This window comes from Canis lupus, chromosome 31 (genome assembly GCF_048164855.1).
Source record: "Canis lupus baileyi chromosome 31, mCanLup2.hap1, whole genome shotgun sequence".
Classification (NCBI taxonomy): Eukaryota; Metazoa; Chordata; class Mammalia; order Carnivora; family Canidae; genus Canis; species Canis lupus.
The window spans coordinates 19,203,477-19,224,181 of record NC_132868.1 but is presented as its reverse complement, the minus strand read 5'-3'; the positions used below and the strand labels follow the sequence as shown (position 1 = coordinate 19,224,181).

General features: G+C 37.2%; 1 protein-coding gene across 4 annotated transcripts in view; it reads right to left on the bottom strand.

Moving 5' to 3' along the window:
• VPS8 (VPS8 subunit of CORVET complex) overlaps positions 1 to 20,705 on the bottom strand; it is a 257,257-nt gene that overhangs the window by 235,133 nt on the left and 1,419 nt on the right. For all 4 annotated transcript variants that reach the window (XM_072807706.1, XM_072807710.1, XM_072807707.1 and 1 more), the window contains exons 2-4: positions 10,076 to 10,322; positions 8,843 to 8,911; positions 2,596 to 2,726 (exon numbers count right to left, since the gene is read on the bottom strand). In XM_072807706.1, coding sequence (XP_072663807.1) covers positions 2,596 to 2,726; positions 8,843 to 8,911; positions 10,076 to 10,228 — 353 coding nt within the window. In that variant the 5' untranslated portion in view covers positions 10,229 to 10,322. The remainder of the gene's footprint in view (positions 1 to 2,595; positions 2,727 to 8,842; positions 8,912 to 10,075; positions 10,323 to 20,705) is intronic.

Here is a 20,705-nt window from a genome sequence, read left to right as displayed (position 1 = left end):
CAAATGATCCTCCTTCTGAAGTATTGTCAGAAAGTCCATAGTGTAGCCTAACCCAATATCATGTCTATGTCATTCACCTCACTTCATCACATCACTAGGCTTTTTATCATCTCAACTCATTGCAAGAGGGTGAGTATAGTACAATAAAATATTTCAAGAGAGACCACGTTCACATAACTTTTTATTACAATACATTCTTATAATTGTTCTGTTTTATTATTGTTGTTAATTTCTTACTGTGTCTAATTTATAAATTAAACTTTATTGTAGATATGTACAGGAAAAAAGTTTATATGGGATTTACTAATATCTGCAGTAATATCTTCCAAGACTCGAGGTCTTGGAATGTATCCCCTGTGGGAATGGGAGACTACTGTATAAGGAACTCTTGTAACTCAACAACAAAAAACCCAAACAATCTGAGTAAAAAATAGGTAGAGAATCTGAACATTTTTCCAAAGACGACATACATATGACCAACAAATACGTGGAAAACTGTCTAGCATCACTAATTATCAGGGAAATGCAAATCAAAACTACAATAAGATTTTGCCTATTGGAAAGGCTATTATCAAAAAGACAAGAAGGGGCATCCCTGGGTGGCTCAGCGGTTTAGCGCCTGCCTTCAGCCCAGGGCGTGATCCTGGAGTCCTGGGATCAAGTCCCATGTCGGGCTTCTGCATGGAGCCTGCTTCTCCCTCTGCCTGTGTCTCTGCCTCTCTCTCTGTCTCTCATGAATAAATAAATAAAATCTTTAAAAAAAAAAAAAAAAAAGACAAGAGGGATGCCTGGGTGGCTCAGCAGTTGGGCCCCTGCCTTCGGCCCAGGGCGTGATCCTGGAGTACCAGGATCGAGTGCTGCATCGGGCTCCCTGCATGGAGCCTGCTTCTCTCTCTACCTGTGTCTCTGCCTCTCTGTGTCTCTCATGAATAAATAAATAAAATCTTTAAAACAAAACAAAAACAAAAAGACAAGAGATCACAAATGTTGGTGAGGATTTGGAGAAAAGGGAATCATTGTGCACTGGTAGGTGGGAATATAAACTGGGGCAGCCAGTATGGAAAACAGTACGAAGTTCCCCCAAAAAAATTAAAAATAGAACTATCAAATCATCCAATAATCCCACTTCTGGGTATATATCAAAAGAAAACAAAATCACTATCTCAAAGAAATATCAGCGCTGCCATGTATATTACAGCATTATTCACAATAGCCAAGATACAGAAATAATCTAAGTCCACCTTCAGACAAATGGGTAAAGATAAGTGGTCTCTCCCCCCCACACACACACGTTATTCAGCCATGATAAAGAAGGAAGTCCTGCCATCTGTGACAACATGAATGGACCCTGAGGGCATTATCCTACATGAAGTCAGTCACGCAGAAAAAGACAAATACTCTATGATCTCACTTACATGTGGAATTTTAAAAAGCTTCTAACTCATAGAGGCAGAGTAGAATAGTAATTGCCAGGGGCTGAAGAGTGAGGGAAATGTGGAGATGTTGGTCACAGGGTACAAACTTCTAGTTTTAAGATGAATAAACTCTGGGGATCTACTGTATATAGCACAATGACTATAGCCGAAAATAACATGTTATATGCTCGAAAGTTACTATGAGAATAAATCTTAAATGTTCTTACCAAAGCAGAAATGGTAGTTATGGAGGTGATGAACGTGTTAACTAACCCTATTGTGGTAATGATTTCACAACACACAGTGCAGAGGACAGTGGTCATGGCATCTACCTTTTTATCAAAGAATCACACTGTACACATTACATTTACCCAATGTTATATGTCAGTTATATCTCAATAAAGCTGGAAAAAAAAACACATTTATGTATTTGTAAGAGATAGTGATGAACAGGTTAACATATTCCAGCAATGGTCCCTATCCCACAAGAATTGACAACCTAAAGAAGACAGCACTAATACAAGCAAAATTTAAGAAAGGAAAAATACACATGACTTTATCAACATTAAAGCTACACATGAATTCAATAAAGTATTTACATTATGCTTCCTCCACTTCTCTTTCCTTTTCATGTGCTCTCCAAGAATTTGGAAGGTGAAAAGCAGCCAAAATGAAGTTATTTAGGGTTAGAAGTCCTTTTCCCAAATCTTTAATCATTTTGTGATTCTCCTCTGAACCCATTCCAAGGGAATGAAGGAATGCTGGAGCTGACCTTAGAGAGTGGGAAGAAGGGGATGGGGAGTACAGGGAGCACAAGGGTGGCAAGGTAAACCAAACTCCGTTGTTTCCACCACAGATACTGTGCTAAGTTTGATTCATGCTCCCTTCGAGAACTCCACTGCTTGTGGGGGGTCCCTTGGCTGTTATTATGGCTTCTACTGGTGGTGCAGAGGACAGTGGTCATGGCATCCACCTTTTTATCCTCTCCCCTCAACAGTGCCAAAACCTTTAGGGTCTAACAAGCATATTATTTCCACCCAAGTGGGCCTTCTATTTCCTATACAGGGCTTTAGCAGACCATACTACACTGTAAAGAAATATTTACATTTTAAGTGTTCAGTATTTCAGCCATATACAAGTGCAATTCAAATGCTTAAAAACAACAACAACAAATGCTTACCTTTTTAGGTTGGTCCTGTCACCACTATCTGAACTTGCCACAGAGGAAGTATCATAGGAGTGAGAATCAATAGTATCAATGTTTAACAACGTAGGATCCTCAAGAACAAAAGACTCATCTTCATCATCAGTCTAAATTAGAAGAATGGATCAATAAATTCACAATTCCAAATACCATTATAATACCTGCCAGACAGGCATTAATGGGTTTCTCTAAAACACTCACATGCTTATTTCTGCTTTTGTCTCTTTTCCATGCATTGTTATTGACCAGAGAGGCATAGAAGAGAAAATTAATTTTCAACTCTAGATAGATCTCTGTCTCTACAAAGAATTCACTCCAAAAACTTCTTCCTTGCAGCAGGAAAAAGCAGGAGCAGTTATTCAAATTATTCTTAGCAGCAAAATACTTGAAATTTGAACCTCTATAGATGCTTACCTAGTTAACTAACAGTCAGTGGCTAATTAGAAGAAAACAAATACCACCTTACTACAAATAGTATGCCATAGGAAATGTGACAAACAGAAGAAATGCATTCTAGGTTTGAAAGCATCTGCAACACAGTGATTTCATAAAATGGATTTTGTTCATAAAAAAGGAAGTAGTCCTGGAATATACGGGCAGGAGTTAGAGGTGATCTTAGAAAGATAAGCTAGGACCCAAATTGTAAAAAGCCTTATGTTCCATTAAGACAAGTGACAGCAGGGCCCATGTCCTCCTTGTCTACTACTATACTCCCTAGTGCCCAGTACAATGCCCAGCATATAATCAGTATCCACTCATTTAATGAATTAGGGTACTATATACAGTAGGTAGTAGGAAGGCAACTAAGATGTTTAGGAAGTAGGCATACATGATGGGAACCACGTTTTACAACAATAAATGGGGCAGTAGGAAGATGGATGAGGGGGCTGGGGGAAACTGAGGCAAGGAAACTATTATGAACCAGTAAGAAGGTATGGCAATGTCAAGGAAAAAGAGGAGAGTGGAGCCTAAGAATACAGCAGAAGAAGTCAAGAGAAGGAATAATGAAAGAGATGTTACTGAGAAAACCCAAAGTCCCTGGTTACCATCTAAATGACGGGGGCCGGGAGGTGGGGAGGTAAGGGAGAAATCAAAGAGAATTCCAAGGTTTCCAGCTTGAACAACTAGACAAAAGGTGATATTCCCGAGATAGGAAAGCAAAGAATGTAAAAATAGCAGATAAAGCAGAATGAGGAGTTTAGCTTTGAACAGGTTGATTCTGGGCAACAGACATTAAAGAAAAATGCTCTGATCACTCTCCTCTTTCAGCCGGACTGTGTTCTGGCTTACCATTCCCAGTGACACTCACCAGAGAGCAATCTCAACTCATTACCTCCATTCTCTCCACCACTGCTTGCTACTAACTACTACCTCTGCTGGAGGTGACAGCCAAATCCACTGGCCTATTTTCAGTTAGCATGCCCTTGTCCTCTAGAATTATTTAACACTATTGACCATTCCCTACTTCTTGAAACTTTCTTTTCCCTTGGTTTCCAGTATATCTCTTTTCCGCTACTCCTCCCAACTTACAAGACCTCTTCTACCTGTAGTGTTCTCTATTTTCTCCTCAGCCCAACCTCTAATTGATACTATTCCCTGGGATTATATTCTTAGCTCTCCTCTCTTCCAACTCCATACGCTTCCTGTATGAACAAGCTAATCCATACCCATAGCTTCAAGTACCATATCATGCTAATGACTCCAAAAGCTGTATCTTCAGTATCAACATTTCTCTTGAGGTTTAGGCCCATATTTCCAACTGCTTTTCAAATATCTATGTACACATGCATCTATTAAGAACAAGGTCAGAGGGACGCCTGGGTGGCTCAGTGGTTGAGTGTCTGCCTTTGGCTCAGGGCATGATCCTGGGGTCCTGGGATCGAGTCTTGCATCAGGCTCCCCACAGGGAGTGCTTCTCCCTCTATCTATGTCTCTGCCTCTCTGTGTCTCTCATGAATAAAAAATATAAGATCTTAAAAATATAAAAAGAACAAGGTTAAAATTAGCAAAGAGAGAATGTCTCTTGAGAACTGTACAGAGTGGAACAACTTCTGTAGGGAAAGGAAGTAATTCAGAAATTAGAACTGCAGCACTAAGGCCATAAGCAAGAGGGTCAATCAGTATTTTATCTGATTTTTCTTAAGCAGCCTGGGGATACAATTAAAGAAAACAGATCAGTTAAATTAAGTCAGGGTTGAGGGCTTACAGAATACATGAAAGAACAAGTGGAGGAAAGAAGAGAATTGAGCTTATTATCAAGAAGGCTGAATTTAAAATTACTATCTAAAAGATAATAATAAAATAAAGTAACTATCTACATAGCAGAGATCAATTTTTCCTGCACTGATATGCAAAATCTACATAATCTTATCAAATTTCAGTGTGTATGTCTGTGTGTGTAAACTAATAAAGTGATTCTAAAATTTACATGGAAATGCAAATTTACAAGAATAAGCAAGGCAATCTTGAAGAACAACAACAAAGATTTCAGACTACTAGATATAAAAACCTATTATATCAACAATTAGAATGTGATATTGGGGCAAGTGTAGAAAGACCAATGGAATCAGACCCACACATATATGATCTCCTGATTTAAAACAAAAGTGACACCAAATATTTTTTTCAGTAAATGGTGCTGGATTTCACCTCACACCATCACATAAAAAAAAATTCTAGATGAATTGCAGATTTAAGTTTGAAAGGTAGAAAAATAAAGATTTTAAAACAAGATAAAATAGCATCACCATGACCTTGGAATTTTCAAAAATTTTCTTAAAACAAGACACACAAAAATTAACCATAATGGAAAAACAAAATAAGCTAACTACATTAATAACTTCTGTTCAAAAGAAACTGCTAATAGTAACCCACAGAATGGAAAGAGATATTTGCAATATATGCACCTAATAAAGGGTCTATACATCACATATAAAGAACTCCTATAAATACATTTTTTTTAAAAAATGAGCAAAAGACATGATAAGGCAATTCAAAAAAGAGACATCCAAATGGCCTAACCCTATGTCCAGGCACCCAATTTCGTCTGTCTTCAGGAAAATTCATATTAAAACTATGATATCACTATACACCTGTAAGAACTGAATGGATAAACTGAAAAAGAGAATATTCAAAAGTTGATTGAGGATATGGTAATTGAACTCCTATATACGGCTGCTGGAAGTATGAATTACTCTGACCACTTTAAAAAACCTGTAGCAGTATCTACTAAAGCTGAATATACCCGTATCTGATGACCTAGCAATTTTACTATTTCTAACTATAAAACCAACAGAAATGTGTGTATATGTATATGCATACCTAAAGACACCGGTAAGAATATTCACAGCAACTTTTCATAGCAGCCAGAAATTGGAAATTACACAAATGCCCATCAAAAGTAGAATGAATAAATAATGGTATATACATAAAGAACTTCTTGTATGTGAATGAACAATTATATACAAAAATGAATAAATCTAAAAATATAATATTGAAATGCAAGTCAGACACACAAAAGTACATACTATATAATTCCATTTATATGAAGTTCAAAGCAAGAAAGCTGATCAATGCTAGAGAGGTAAGGATTGTGATTATCCTGGGGTTAGGCACTAAAGTGGCACAAGAGATTCTGGAGTGTTAGAAATGTTTTATTTCTTCACCTAGATTATTTTTCAGTTTGTAAAAATTCACCAAGTTCAGTGGTGAAGTTTGTGAAAATTCACCAAGTTCAGTGGTGAAGTTTGTGAAAATTCACCAAGCTACACACTTAACAATGTATGCACTTTTTCTATACATATGCTACACTTGAATAAAAAGTTCAAAATAAATTTCCGGCTGTATAGTAGCAATGAAGTGAAGCAGGAACTACCCAGACTGGGAGACTAGGAAGGAACAGAGACTTGGTCCTGATTACGTCAAAGAACAGGTTTAAGGAAGTAGGAAAATGGGAGGCAAGCGGGTGGCTATAGTTAAAGAATGGAATTTCACAATTAAAAACCTCAGAGGAAGCATAGTTTCAATTAATGACAAGGCCTAGGACCATTATTTCATGCCCTAAATTCTGAGATTCAGGATGTCCCAGTAATCTCTAACTTTCCATTCTATAAAACATCTTGGATGTCCATTTCTTTCCAGCCTCTCTGCAGGATGATATTAATGAACATTATCAAGTATATGCAACCATATATCCTGGAGTGAGTGCTTATTCACACTTTGCACTTCTGCCCTTTCCACTGCTTTTTTTCTTTCCTAAAATCAGTTTAATACTTCTTCCCCCAACAGTCTTCATAATGTTCTACAATTTAAATTTTATTTTTGCTTTCACTTATCCATCTGCCTAGCTCCTTGGAGGTGTGAAGGCTGGCCAATGTCCATTACTATTTCTCAAAGTCAGAGCATTTAATAATCCCAGTATCTAATACTATGACCCAAATAAACAAGGCACCCAAATTACTACAGGATATTATCTTCTCAGATAGTATTGTCAGTAAACCACTAATGACCGTACTTACTGTTATTCATAGATAAGTATATTGTGCAAAGATATTTTTCTTCATTATGAACTAGTTTTAGTCATATGAGCATTTTAACATTTTTTTGAAGATTTATTTTAGAGGGAAAAAGAGAGAGGCATCAGGGGGAGGGGCAAAGGGAGAAGGAGAATCTCAAGCAGATTCCCTGTTGAGTATGGAGCCCAACACAGGGCTTGATCCACAACCCTCAAATCATGATCTGGGCTGAAATTAAGAGTCAAATGTTCAACTGACTGAGTCACCCAGGTGGTACCCTTTGCCTTTTTTATACAAATATTTCCAAATATGGCTTTACACACAACTTTCTAAGATTACTTTTTTTTTTTACACTTAGTAAAATAATTGAAATGAGGATATTAATAAGATGTTAACAAAATTGACTAAAATTAATCTCTTCATCTCTAAATGAAAGATTTCCTGTTACCAAGCAGTAAATAAGTATCACCATAACCGATTATTCCTTCATTGATCAATGCCTTCTTTGTCAAAATTTAAAATGCTATGTCTTAACACAGATCATACATTTTTTAAGCTAAAATATATTCAAAGTAACAGCAACATCAAACTGATATAAAAAAAATAGAAATTAAAGTCATCAAGAATAATAAAAGATACAATTTCATAGAGAAAATAGTTTGCTTCCTATAAAGTGTTGGCTATGCCCCCCAAAGTATAGGTGAAAAGTAATAAAGACCAAGACCCAACTCATTCACAGCTATGGGATCAGTGGGCATTTCCTTTGGGGAACCTCTGCATTATTTTCTTTTAAAAAAATATGGATCCAAAATAGATTCACACATTTAAAAATCTTTCTTGAATTAGAAGTTAAAACTTCCAAGAAGAGTCTTTTTTTTTTTTTTTTTTTTTTTTTTTTTTTTTTTTTTTTTCCAAGAAGAGTCTTAAGTAAGTTTTTAAAAGATTAAGAAGATGGAGTTGAAGAATTGTCAGCAGATGCAAGATACATAAAAGCTTGCATACTTCAACATGTTACTTCCACAAAATTCCTTTATAAGGTCTTTATGACCTGCTAATTCAGAAAAGAATAACATTTCAAAACTCTGAGAAACTTTTTAGCAAAGATGGTACTCATAAAATACATTTTGGAGGTTTTTCCTTTACATAGAAGGGTGACAAGATGTATTTCATGGTTACAGCTACTTTCTAGTATCTAAGGATGAGCTATTGGAGTATCACTGGTAGAGATGACATTATTAAAACATAATAAAAATCTCAAAAGTGACATATATTTAGTATTTCAACTTGCTTACTAAAACATTTCCTCAAATCTACCAAGTATGAGGCATTGTGTTGGGCACAGACATGAGCAAGACATGGTTTCTGCCCTTGAGAAGTTCACAGTCCAGATAAGTGCTGTTCAACAGAACTTTCGGCAATAATGGAAATATTCTGCATCTGTGCTGTCCACTATAGCAGCCATTAGCCACATGTGTCAACTGAGCACTTAAAATGTACCTGTACCAAAAAAAAAAAAAAAAATGTACCTGTACAACTGAGAGATGGAATTTTTAATTTTTACTTAATTATAATTAATTTAAATTGCCACATGTGACTAATGGCTCTAGTCACTATAGGACAGTGCAGATCTAGATACATACATTATAATTTAACCCAAAAGCATTAAAATCAATTCCATAAAATGACAGTGATCATTAATATATACTTACCTCATTGAGTATGCTTTCCAGTGTTGGTGGAGTATCAACTTGAGGAATATCAAACTCCTTGTCATCAATCTAAATAGAGAAAAGAAATTAATGTTCATATAATGTTGCTTTCCCTCTTAGAATCATGAGGGTGTTTTAATTTATTAGAATAATTACCAATTAAGAGACCAACATATCACCAAACTAATCGTGCAGAGAGCTAACTCAATGATCCATGGTAGTTAAGGTCAGGTCAAAAGACTATGGAATTGTTTCCTATCCTAGACACATATTCAGTGATTATCAAAAGCAAATATGCACTGACTGCACCATCCTGACAGCCCTATCCAGAAAGCTTCTGTTTAAGGACTTTGACACTTGCATTCTTAAACAGGACAAAACAGCATGTCTCATAACAAGCCTCAATTTTCTAAGTGTAGAAAGCAATATACAGAACAATATCAAGGTCATAAGCATGGGATGCCCGGGTTGCTCAGCAGTTGGGCACCTGCCTTCGGCTCAGGTCGTGATCCCAGGATCCAGGATCAAGTCCCACATCTGGCTCCCTACGAGGAGCCTGCTTCTCCCTCTGCCTATATCTCTGCCTCTCTCTCTCAGTCTGTGTCTCTCATGAATAATTAAATAAATCTTTAAACATAAATAAATAATAGTAAAAAGGTCATAAGCAATATACAAAGGTCTGACATTGCATTTCTTAGTTATGTCAAAATTATGGTGAGAAGTGATTAGGTCAAACAAATTGTCATTAAATATTCTCCTGGTAACAAAAACTTAATTACAATCAAATCAATGGGAAAAAAAAAAAAATCCCTGTACATGGGGTGCCTAGCTGGCTCAGTCAGTAGAGCATGCAACTTGATTTTGGGGTTACAAGTTCATGTCTCAAGCTGGGTGCAGAGCCTACTCTAAAAAAATAAATAAAATATTGCTTTAAAAAAATCACTGCACAAGATTTCTAAACCTACCACTAGTCTATGATCTTGAGCATTCACTTAACATAGCCATCTGCACTTCAGCTTCTCCTTCCTCTACAAAGTGAATTATCAAAGTGTCTGAAGCTCAAATGAAAACATATGTTAAAGTGCTTCATAAACAGTAATGACATACACAAATTAAGAGTGATATCTCACAAGACTGCATATAGACTTCTATTAATTCATGCAAAATGACAGATTGAGTCTTTAGGTCATAGCTCTAATCAACATCATCACTTGACAAAAGCTGAATTTTTACCAGATCATTTTTGAACTCCAGTTCCTTGTCCAAATCTATGTAAGAGAATTTTGAAAGGGAAGCTTCAAGATTGAAAGACTTATTCAGCTCTTCTTCAGTAGTCTTGGCACAAAGGCTCTGTTCCACATTTTCATGGTCTGGTTCATTTTCCATATTTACTTATAATAATTGTAATTTAGTCAATCCAAGCAAGTTTTTGTTTTGTTTTGATTTTTGACCTTAGATCATGACGACTTGAACGATGACTCTTTTTAAAAAAGAAAAATATAGACATTATTTAGATTTCCTCAATTGGACATTCCAAAGACTTACTTGTTCACTTTTGTGGAAATCAATTCTTTCACTGAATCATCTGATTGTAAGGCAATGAGAAATCAACATGGTTTGAGGTATGACACTGAGGGAGAATTGCTATGGGAGCACAAAGGAGGAACATCTAACTCAGGAGTCTGGGAAGTGGCCCACCACCCAAAGTCATGAAGTCTGGTGACAGCAATAGACTTAAGTTTGGCCACTAGACTTGGTACCATCCAGATTCACATTTTAACAGCATGAGAGTAAACTGGTGCCAAGAACTGCAATTAACCCCCTCCCTCAAACTTCCAAATCCTAGAGTAGATCTCCAGTTCCCCAGTTCAGTCTTGTTATGGGCATCCACCCAGGGCCACAGATCTCTCAGGGAGCTTAGTGTAAACACTTGAGGCCCCAGGACAGATAGCTGGCTAGCTACTTAATAGGACACTAGCAAACCTAAATGTTCAGATCTATTATGGGAGACAATGATGCCAGAATAAAATAATACCACAGCCAGTGAGGGATTTCTAGTAAGAAAGCTAGTCACAGAAAAACACGGACATTCTCAGAGAAAACTGAAATACTAAAGAAAAATATATGCAAATGTTTTATAGATTTCATAGCTCTAAAAGATACAATGAAATAGTTTTGTTTACCTGCAAAATTGTCTAAAAACAATTGTCTGCAAAATCACTAGAAAACTAAAAACATATTCACGAAAAAGTCATTATAAGTTTAATGATAAAATTTGTCCTTAAATGATTTTAGATGGTGTTATAATTAGGCTACAAGTGACCAAATTTTTAAAAGTCCATTACTTAGCTCTGCCTATTTAGAAATAAAGAAGTAATAATTTGAAAATAGAAATAATATCATAGTAATGACAGTAAAAGCAAAGGTCATTTTATTTTCTAGAGTGTTTTTCCACGGTACCCAGGAATACGCAGGTTACTCCCTGTGAGAACCTTTTTCAAACTACATACTGTCCACTGTCCACCACCCTCCCCACCACATGAACTTCTCTCATTCGTGCTCTAATGAAGTGAAGGCAAAAGAAAGGCTGGCAACTAAGCCACTAACTAATTTTAACTTTAAAAGAACTAACTTTTAGGGGATCTCTGGGTGGCACAGCGGTTTAGCGCCTGCCTTTGGCTCAGGGAGCGATCCTGGAGATCCGGGATCGAATCCCACGTCAGGCTCCCGGTGCATGGAGCCTGCTTCTCCCTCTGCCTATGTCTCTGCGCCTCTCTCTCTCTCTGTGTGACTATCATAAATAAATAAAAATTAAAAAAAAAAAAGAACTTTTAAAAGTTGAAAATTGGGACCCCTGGGTGGCTCAGCAGTTAAGCACCTGCCTTCAGCTCAGGGCATGATCCTGGAGTCCCAGGATCGAGTCCCACATCAGGCTTCCTGTATGGAGTCTGCTTCTCCCTCTGCCTATGTCTCTTCCTCTCTCTGTGTGTGTCTCTCTTGAATAAATAAATAAATAAAATCTTAAAATAAAATAAAAGTTGAAAATTAGTTTTAAAAAGAAAGAAAATTAGTTGCTATTGTTTTTTTTAAATACCCAGAATTAACTGACAATTTTATCTAAGTAGGCTTTTTTATTTATGATGAATTTCACTTTGTTCAAATTTCATTTTTACCAGATTAAAAGAAATGAACATCTACTACATGTAAGACATGTAGACTTATGAAGACAGATTTTTTAAAGAGCTGAAACCAATTTTTCTAGCTAGTACATTTGGTATATTACCAAATACAGACTAATCTCTTTCACATGTTAGAGAAGATAGACTCTAAGGTTTGGTCCTACAAACACATGATACCAAATACATTCCTAGGAGACATAACTGAGGGTACTATGTATCTGGCAACATTTCAAAGTAGCTTTCCAATCTCAGGTACTAAATGTACTTCTCCTTTTGCAGTAAGCCAAGGGCAGAAGCAATATTTATGTTTATGCTCTTCTTCAAAGAAGATGGAATTGACTCACGGACAAATACAAGTTCCTTTTAATAAAGTTCTCTTATTTGTACCACTTAGGAAAAATGATTACAAACAGTTCAGGAATGTTTGCAAACATGCATAATCTAATTCACATTCAGTGATTCCTGAGGACAGTTAAGTTTCATTCTTACACATTAAAAAAAAGGTGGGGGGGGAAGAAGACCACAATAGCCAAATCCAAAAAAAAAATTACTTTTATTTAAATGATTTAATAAATGAAAATATCTCATTCTTCACATTTGTCTTTCCAAAATAACTCAGGAAGTAAAACAGTCTTTTCTGGCTCTTTTTTTTTATACCTCCTATCTGGTGTTAGTTAAAAGGTTCTCAGGGCAACTCAGCATCCGTGAACACCAATACCATACTCAAGAAGTTTCAAGTAATCAAGCATCTCCTGAAGAAAGAACACCATCTTGCCATGCTACCCTACTCCATTTCCAACCTTCATTTCACTGAGCTCCTGTTATCGTGCTATACAGGCAAAGTGCAGAGAACATAAGCGAAAGAGTCCGTAAAGGGGCACCTGAGCGGCCGTCGGTTCAGATCTGCCTTTGGCTCAGGTCATGATCCCAAGGGCCTGGGATCAAGCCCTGTGTCAGGAGCCTCTTCTCCCTCTCTCCCTGCCTCCAGATCCCCCTACTTATGCTCTGTTAAATAAATAAAAACTAAAAAAACAAAACCAAGAAAAAAAAATTCTTTAAAAACAAATAAAAGAATCTGTTAAAGATCAGATTTGAATCTGGGCTTTACCAGTTCCTATCTGTGACCCTGGTCAATCTGTCTACCCATTCTGAGCCCCTCTACTTCTATATCTTTTAAGATGAAATATTATGGCCATTTGTGTTGTTTGCCCAGAGCAGCACCTCTGATTGGGAGAAGGGCTCTCTCAAACCATGTGGTTCTTATGGAGGCTGCCAATCAAAAATCCCATAGTGGGATCCCTGGGTGGCGCAGCGGTTTGGCGCCTGCCTTTGGCCCAGGGCGTGATCCTGGAGACCCGGGATCGAATCCCACGTCAGGCTCCCGGTGCATGGAGCCTGCTTCTCCCTCTGCCTGTGTCTCTGCCTCTCTCTCTCTCTGACTATCATAAATAAATAAAATTAAAAAAAAAAAAAGATTAAAAAAAAAAAATCCCATAGTAACAGAGACTGCATATGTAGCTAGAGTGCCTCACTAGGATTCATTAAAATGGAACTGGTGAGGAAAACCTGCTTCCACTGTTCTCTAAACAATGAATAGTAAGGCTGGGCAGTACCCCCACCCTCCCCTTGACCCTGTTCTGCAGAAAAGGAGGTCATTTATTCAATACATACCCACTAAACACCTAAACACATACTTCACATATCACTAGAGATCCACCTCTACTAACAATTTATATTCTAGGAATGGATTTCTAGCAAGAACAAAATCAACCTACAAACAGAACCAGAGAAGAGGTAAGAATGTCTGATACCACTCAGGACACCCCATTTCTTCTATGATATTCCCTCTGGCTACAGCATTCTGGTATTTTGGCTACATAAGCCAGCATCCTCTCCCGGCGCTCTCTTTTTTTTAATCACTTAAAACAGAGAGTCCTCTTACGAATGCAACTATTTTGCAGAGCTACTGTGAGGAATGACAATAATGACTGCAAACATTTAGAATGCCGGGACACAGAAATAGTCAAGAAATACTTGCTATTAACATTTAAAATTTCCTCAAGATTTCCAAATTCTTCCAAAGTTTAAGATCCTGAAACAAGATTGGTACTTTTTTAAGGTCTAGCTAGTACTAAACTAGTTATACCTTATTGGAAGGCTATACTTACTTCTGCTCTCAGATGAGAAGTTTCTTCATGAACTAAATGGTAGGGATTTTATTTAAGACAGGTACAGCCCACAGCAAAGCATCAGAGATGCTCCAGAAAAACGTCTAATTATGATAGTAAGTGTGATATACAACAAGTCATTCTAAAATCATGCTTTCACATCACTTCCTCTTCTATCACTTACCAACAATTATACCTTCATGTTAGCATATTTATTCAACCCAAATAGACCCAGGAATCAAAAGATCACTATGCTGACTTTTTTTAGAAAAGGAGAGTTCACTAGAGCAGTGTCTCCAAATTTTTTAGAAATTGAGCTGTGCCTGAATCTCCCGGTGGTAGGCAAAATAGAAGTGCTCAATGATGCCTATCCTAATCTCCAGAACCTATAACTATGTTACCTTACATGTCCAAAGGAACTTCACAGGTGTGACTAAAATAGGATCTTGAGTTGGGGAGGTTATCCATGTTGGCTCGATGTAATCACAAGGGTCTTAAAAAGTGGAAGAGGGAGGCAGAAGAGAGTGTCAGAGAAGAGACATGACAACAAAAGCAGGGTCAGAGAGATGCTACAGTACAGGCTTTAAGATGAGGAAGGATGCCAGGAGCCAAGGAATTTAGGCAGTCTTTAAAAGCTGCAAAAGGCAAGGAAATGAATTCTCTCCTTGAGCTTCTAGAAGGACCCCAGCCCTGCCAAAGCTTGATTTTAGCTTAGTAAGACCAGTGCTGATCTAGTGACCTAAAGAACTATAAAATGATAAATCTGTTTTTTTTAAGTTACTACATTTGTGGCAATTTGTTACATTAGGAATAGGAAATGAGTACATTAACAAACTTCAATTAATTTGTTTCTAGCCACATTGCCAACATTCTGAAATACTGATCCCTCCCTCATCACTTAGTGTTGCCTAAATAGTGAGCAAGCTCTTCATTCCAATACACGGACCAATGATAAAATGCTTAATATATGACACTATTACACATGCTGAGGACTCTGCCTTCAGATACTACTTAAGTGCTATCCTAGTACAAAGGTTGGCAACAAACTACTGATAATTTCCTCTCGAGACTAAATTCTACAACTAGTTCTCCACCCAACCATCCTGCAATCTAGTGTTCCCATAGTTCTTAAGGGGATGCCAAGCTAGACAGTACCTGTAGACAACATAATGGTTAAAATCAATAGTCTCCTAGTCTCTCCCAGAATGAAATCATATTAATCTGACAGGAAAATGTATGTCATAGAATCATGATTACCCAGTATGTTGTCCTCTTCTGAGCACTGATAAACTAATATTTTAATAGTTCTGACTTAACATTATCTGACATCTTGACAGTTCTTACAACTATCCCCTCTTAATAAGGTTATTTCCAACCAATTAATAATAGATTCAAGAACCATTTAAAAATAAATATTATGTCAATGACCCCATTTTAACCCTGGCTAAATGAATAAGACCTCTAGAATGTGGGATCCCTGGGTGGCGCAGCAGTTTAGTGCCTGCCTTTGGCCCAGGGCGCGATCCTGGAGACCCGATATCGAATCCCACATTGGGCTCCCAGTGCATGGAGCCTGCTTCTCCCTCTGCCTATGTCTCTGCCTCTCTCTCTCTCACTGTGTGCCTATCATAAATAAATAAAATAAAATAAAAAAATTAAAAGAACTCTAGAATGTGACCCATATTAGGCTGAGTTAATGTGGAAGTCTTCCATCATTTTTTTTGTTGTTGTTGTAGTTGTTTTGTTTTTACCTTGGCAGATCTTCCCAACTGTGCTCAAAGTCCAGTATCCTATTTAATTCACTAATATTCTTTTCCTCCTAAATGTCATATAAGACACTTTTCACAGTACAGTGAGTCAAATCAAGTTTTGGTTTTGTTTTTTTTTAACTTACTGTATCCCCAGAAAGATATCACAAAATCATGATACAGAAACAATTTTACATTCCAACTTTGTTTCTGGCTTTTCCAATCCAAATATTTCTCTTCTTCCATTTGTTTGTTTTGTTTTGTCTTCTTGTGGTTTGTTTTGTGAAGAAAAATGAAAGAGGATTAATTTCTATTTGTTTTCTATATCTTTCTCTAGTAAAGGGACTCATTTTGAACAGCTCCCCAATGCCTACAGTACAAAATTCCAAATTCTACCTATAACTATATGGTCAACTCATCTTCAACAGAGCAGGAAAGACTATTCAATGAAAAAAGAGAGTCTCTTCAACAAATGGTGTTGGGAAGACTGGACAGCTACATGAAGAATGAAACTGGACCACTTACACCATACACAAAAATAAATTCAAAATGGATGAAAGACCTAAATGTGAGACAGAAAACCATCAAAATCCTAGAAGACAGACAGACAGAAACTTCTTTGACCTCAGCTGTAGTAACTTACTAGACACATTGCTAGAGGTAAGGTAAACAAAAGAAAAAAAATAAACTATTGGGAATTCATCAAAATAAAAAGTTTCTCCACAGTAAAGGAAAATCAGCAAAACTATGGCAATCTATGGAATTAGAGAAGATATTTGCAAATGACATATCTGATAAAGGGTTAGTATCCAAGATCTATAGAGAACTTATCAAACTCAAAAAACAAATAACCTAGTTAAGAAATGGGCAGAAGACATGAATAGACATTTTTCCAAAGAAGAAATCCAAATGGCTAACAGACACATGAAAAGATGCTCAACATCAATCATCATCAAGGAAATATAAGTCAAAACCATGATGAGATACCACCTCACACTCGTCAGAATAGCTAAAATTAACAACACAGGAAACAACAGATGTGGATGAAGATGCAGAGAAAGAGGAACACTTTTGCACTGTGGGTAGGAATGCAAACTGGTGCAGTCACTCTGCAAAACAGCATGGAGGTTCCTCAAAAAGTTAAAAAATAGAACTACCTTACAACCCAGCTAATTGCACTACTGGGTATTTACCCGAAGGATACAAAAATACTGATGCTAAAGGGTACATGTACCCCAATGTTGTTTACAGCAGCATTATCAACAACAGCCAAATTATGGAATGAGCCTAAATGTGCACTGACTGATGAATGGATAAATGTGGGATATGTGTATCTGTGTGTGTGTGTGTGTGTGTGATGGAATATTACTCAGTCATTAAAAAATGAAATCCTGCCATTTGCAATGATGTGGATAGAACTAGACTGTATTATGCTAAGTGAAATAAGTCAGAGAAAAATAAATACCATATGATTTCACTCATACGTGGAACTTAACAAAACAGATGAACATTTGGGAAGGAGAGGAAGGGGGGTAGCAAACCATAAGAGACTCTTAACAACAGAGAACTGAGGGTTGATGTAGGGGGGTGGGTAGGGGATGGGCTAAATGGGTGATGGGTATTAAGGAGGGCATTTGTTATGATGAGCACAGGGGTGGTATGTAAATGATGAATCACTGAATTCTACTCCTGAAACCAATACTACACTCTATGTTAACCAACTAGAATTTAAATAAAAATCTGGAAGAAAAAAACATTCCAAATTCTAAACCTAGGATTCCAGGTGTCACATGAGCTGACCTTACCACTTTCTTTTACAACTAAACTTATTAACCTGTATTCAGAGTCCTTCAAGAAGAGCTTCTCCTTTCCTTCCATGTCTGCTCATGATAGTTCACCTTCCCTTTCCTTTTCCTCTCCACTTACCCATGTTCCTTCTTTCCTTCCTTCCCCAAACATCCTCTGAACCCAGAATGCAGGTCTTCTTTAGAACAGCGCCTCAGCACTTTCCTCATATTGATTCATTAGTTAACTTACCATGTGGCTATGTCTTTGGACCCCAACTATACAACAGAAATGCAGCCATGTTTCTTTGTGTACTGCACATCACTGGGCTCACTGACTTGCATGGCTGTATACACATTCAATAAATATTTGCTGATTAACACAAGAATTGGAAGACAGGACTAACAGCTATGTTGCAAATTAAATGGATCACTTTTATTGCATATAATTATTAAGCTTCATAGGACATTATTTGACTCATGGCCTATAGGAATCTATGCCGTAGTAAGCCAAGTTATAATTGAGCTCTATCTTTATGTAATCAGGCTTGTCAACTGTTGATCATATTCATCCCTCAGATATCAGCTAAAACTTTGCTTCCTCAAAGTCTTTTTGTCCCACTGAACTAAACTAGGTTCCCTGTTAACATGTACTTATAACAGCATTCTCCTCCTTCACTAAACTTGTCACACTGCAATCATTTTTTCAGTGTCTAAACCACCATTCTCTTCCCTCAGGAAAGAAAGGAATGCAGGTTCCAGGAGAGCAAAAACCAGATCTGCCCTGTTCATCACTGTTTTTCCAGTGCTAATCAACCCACCAATCCCTTCCTTCCTCCCCCCAGAAGCAGCCAAGCAACACTGCATCACTGGCTTCCAGGGCTTCAAACAGCAATTCTGGTCATTCAAAATAAGCTAGAGTTAGTCATTCTACCTCCAAAAACCTCCCACCTAGCAAGTTCCAGTCTTTGCACCTAGGTGAGTTTTTTGCTTTGTTTTGTTTTGTTTTTACAATCCTCACCACTGATTTTTTTAATGATCATTTAGTTCATATGCTACATGACACAAACTCCAAAATTTCACATTTTGTATTCTTTTACATTAATTCAGCCTAAAAGTCAAGATGAAAACAGTGGAAATATATCATACGTCCATTCCATTTACAGGAATTCAACTATTATCTTCAGCAAAGATAAAAAGAAAAAAAAAAAAGAATGATTCACACAGAAATGGGAACTCTATACACCATTCCACTCAATACTATACACTTCAGGGTGAGCATGGAAGAGGAGATTGGTATCCGTCGTCCTTCTGGTCAGTCTCAGTTCTTAAATGCCTCATACTTAATGATCCATTTCATCTGTGCTCAAAATAACAAATAGCATAACATGGATCAAAAACTGGCTGTCTTGCACTTCCTCACAGAGAGGTCAGTCTCCACCATGACTCCTTCCTAGGTATTTTTCAGGGGGTACTCAAGTTTCACCTTACTCATGAACTTCAGAAACAGACCCTATGTACTACTATGTACTTGGATGAGATGCATACTTGGTCACTGAGTTTCTTTCCAAGAACAGGCACATTTAAGCCTGCAATGCTCAGAACTGCCACTATGAAAAAGCCCAAGCCTGTTTCCCTTTCTCTTCTCCTAGTAAATATCTACATGAGAAGACTAATCATTTAAAGCTTGGTATATGCATACAGAACAACAAATGTTAAAAGGAAAAGTGAAGGAAAAGAAGAGTACCTGAGACCTGCCTGGGCATGGTGCTAAGTTACTATTATGAATTGTCAGGCACAACCTTCTGCCACATTCTAAAAAAGAAAAAACTAATCCCCTGTAACAATATACAAGATAACAGTAAGAACTAGGTCTACAGATATTTATATTATACATAAAACCTAGTGTTATTCACCAATTTTATATGTGTATAAGTAAAATAAATGAAAGAGAAAAAAAAATATCACTTCTTTCCAGCTTCCAATAAGTCCCTACTATTATAAGAATCGCTCTTCAAAGACCTTCCCCCCTCTCAGAGAACTTCTCCATGGCCTTGTGTAGGCTGAAATACATTCTTCTTTCTTCTTCACTAAATTGGTATAAGTGAATTCTTATAAGTTAACTGCACAGAAGACAAGATTCCATTCAGTTGTAGGTTGAGTAGATGGTGGCCTTCCAAATCATCTTAATTAGCTTCCAATTAGTTAAACGGTCACCTCAACTTCTCTTGGTTAGATGTCAAGAAGGATGTAGGTCACAAGAGATTTTTTTTCTTTTTTTTTTTTTTTTTTTTTGTAAAGAGCAAAAGGAAACTTCTTGCTGAACTACAGAGGAAAAACAAATTTGATTTTCTTTTGGTTACAGTATCACTTCACCATCTTTCCTTTGAGAAACTGCTCCTCCTCCACTCTAACCAGGTAATTTTGGTGGTGCTGCCAATCAAATACACTATCTATCTGACCAGAAAAGTAGGCACGTGACATTCTTGTGGCCATTGTCCTTCCCTGGAATTTGTAACCACAGAAGGTAGGCGTTTTCTCTTTATTCTGGGAAGATGTTAACACAGGGGCTGTTAGGTAGAATGAAGATAATTCAAACATTAATTCAAGATTCAGTTAAGACTAGAACAGTATGGGCAGCCTGGGTGGCTCAGCAGTTTAGCGCCGCCTTCAGCCCAGGGCGTGATCCTGGAGACCCGGGATCGAGCCCCACGTCAGGCTCCCTGCATGGGGCCTGCTTCTCCCTCTGCCTGTGTCTCTGCCTCTCTCATGAATAAATAAAATATTTAAAAAATAAAAAGACTAGAACAGTAAGACCTTACAAATATATACAGATCACACCTGAAGCTGTAGACCAGGATGCTATCTAACCTCTGTGAAGACTATAAACAGTTCAAAAGTTAAACATACTTCCTGAAGTTCAAAATGTCCCTCTTTTCATTCACATACATAACTGACATTTGGTACCACAATGGCTGACATCT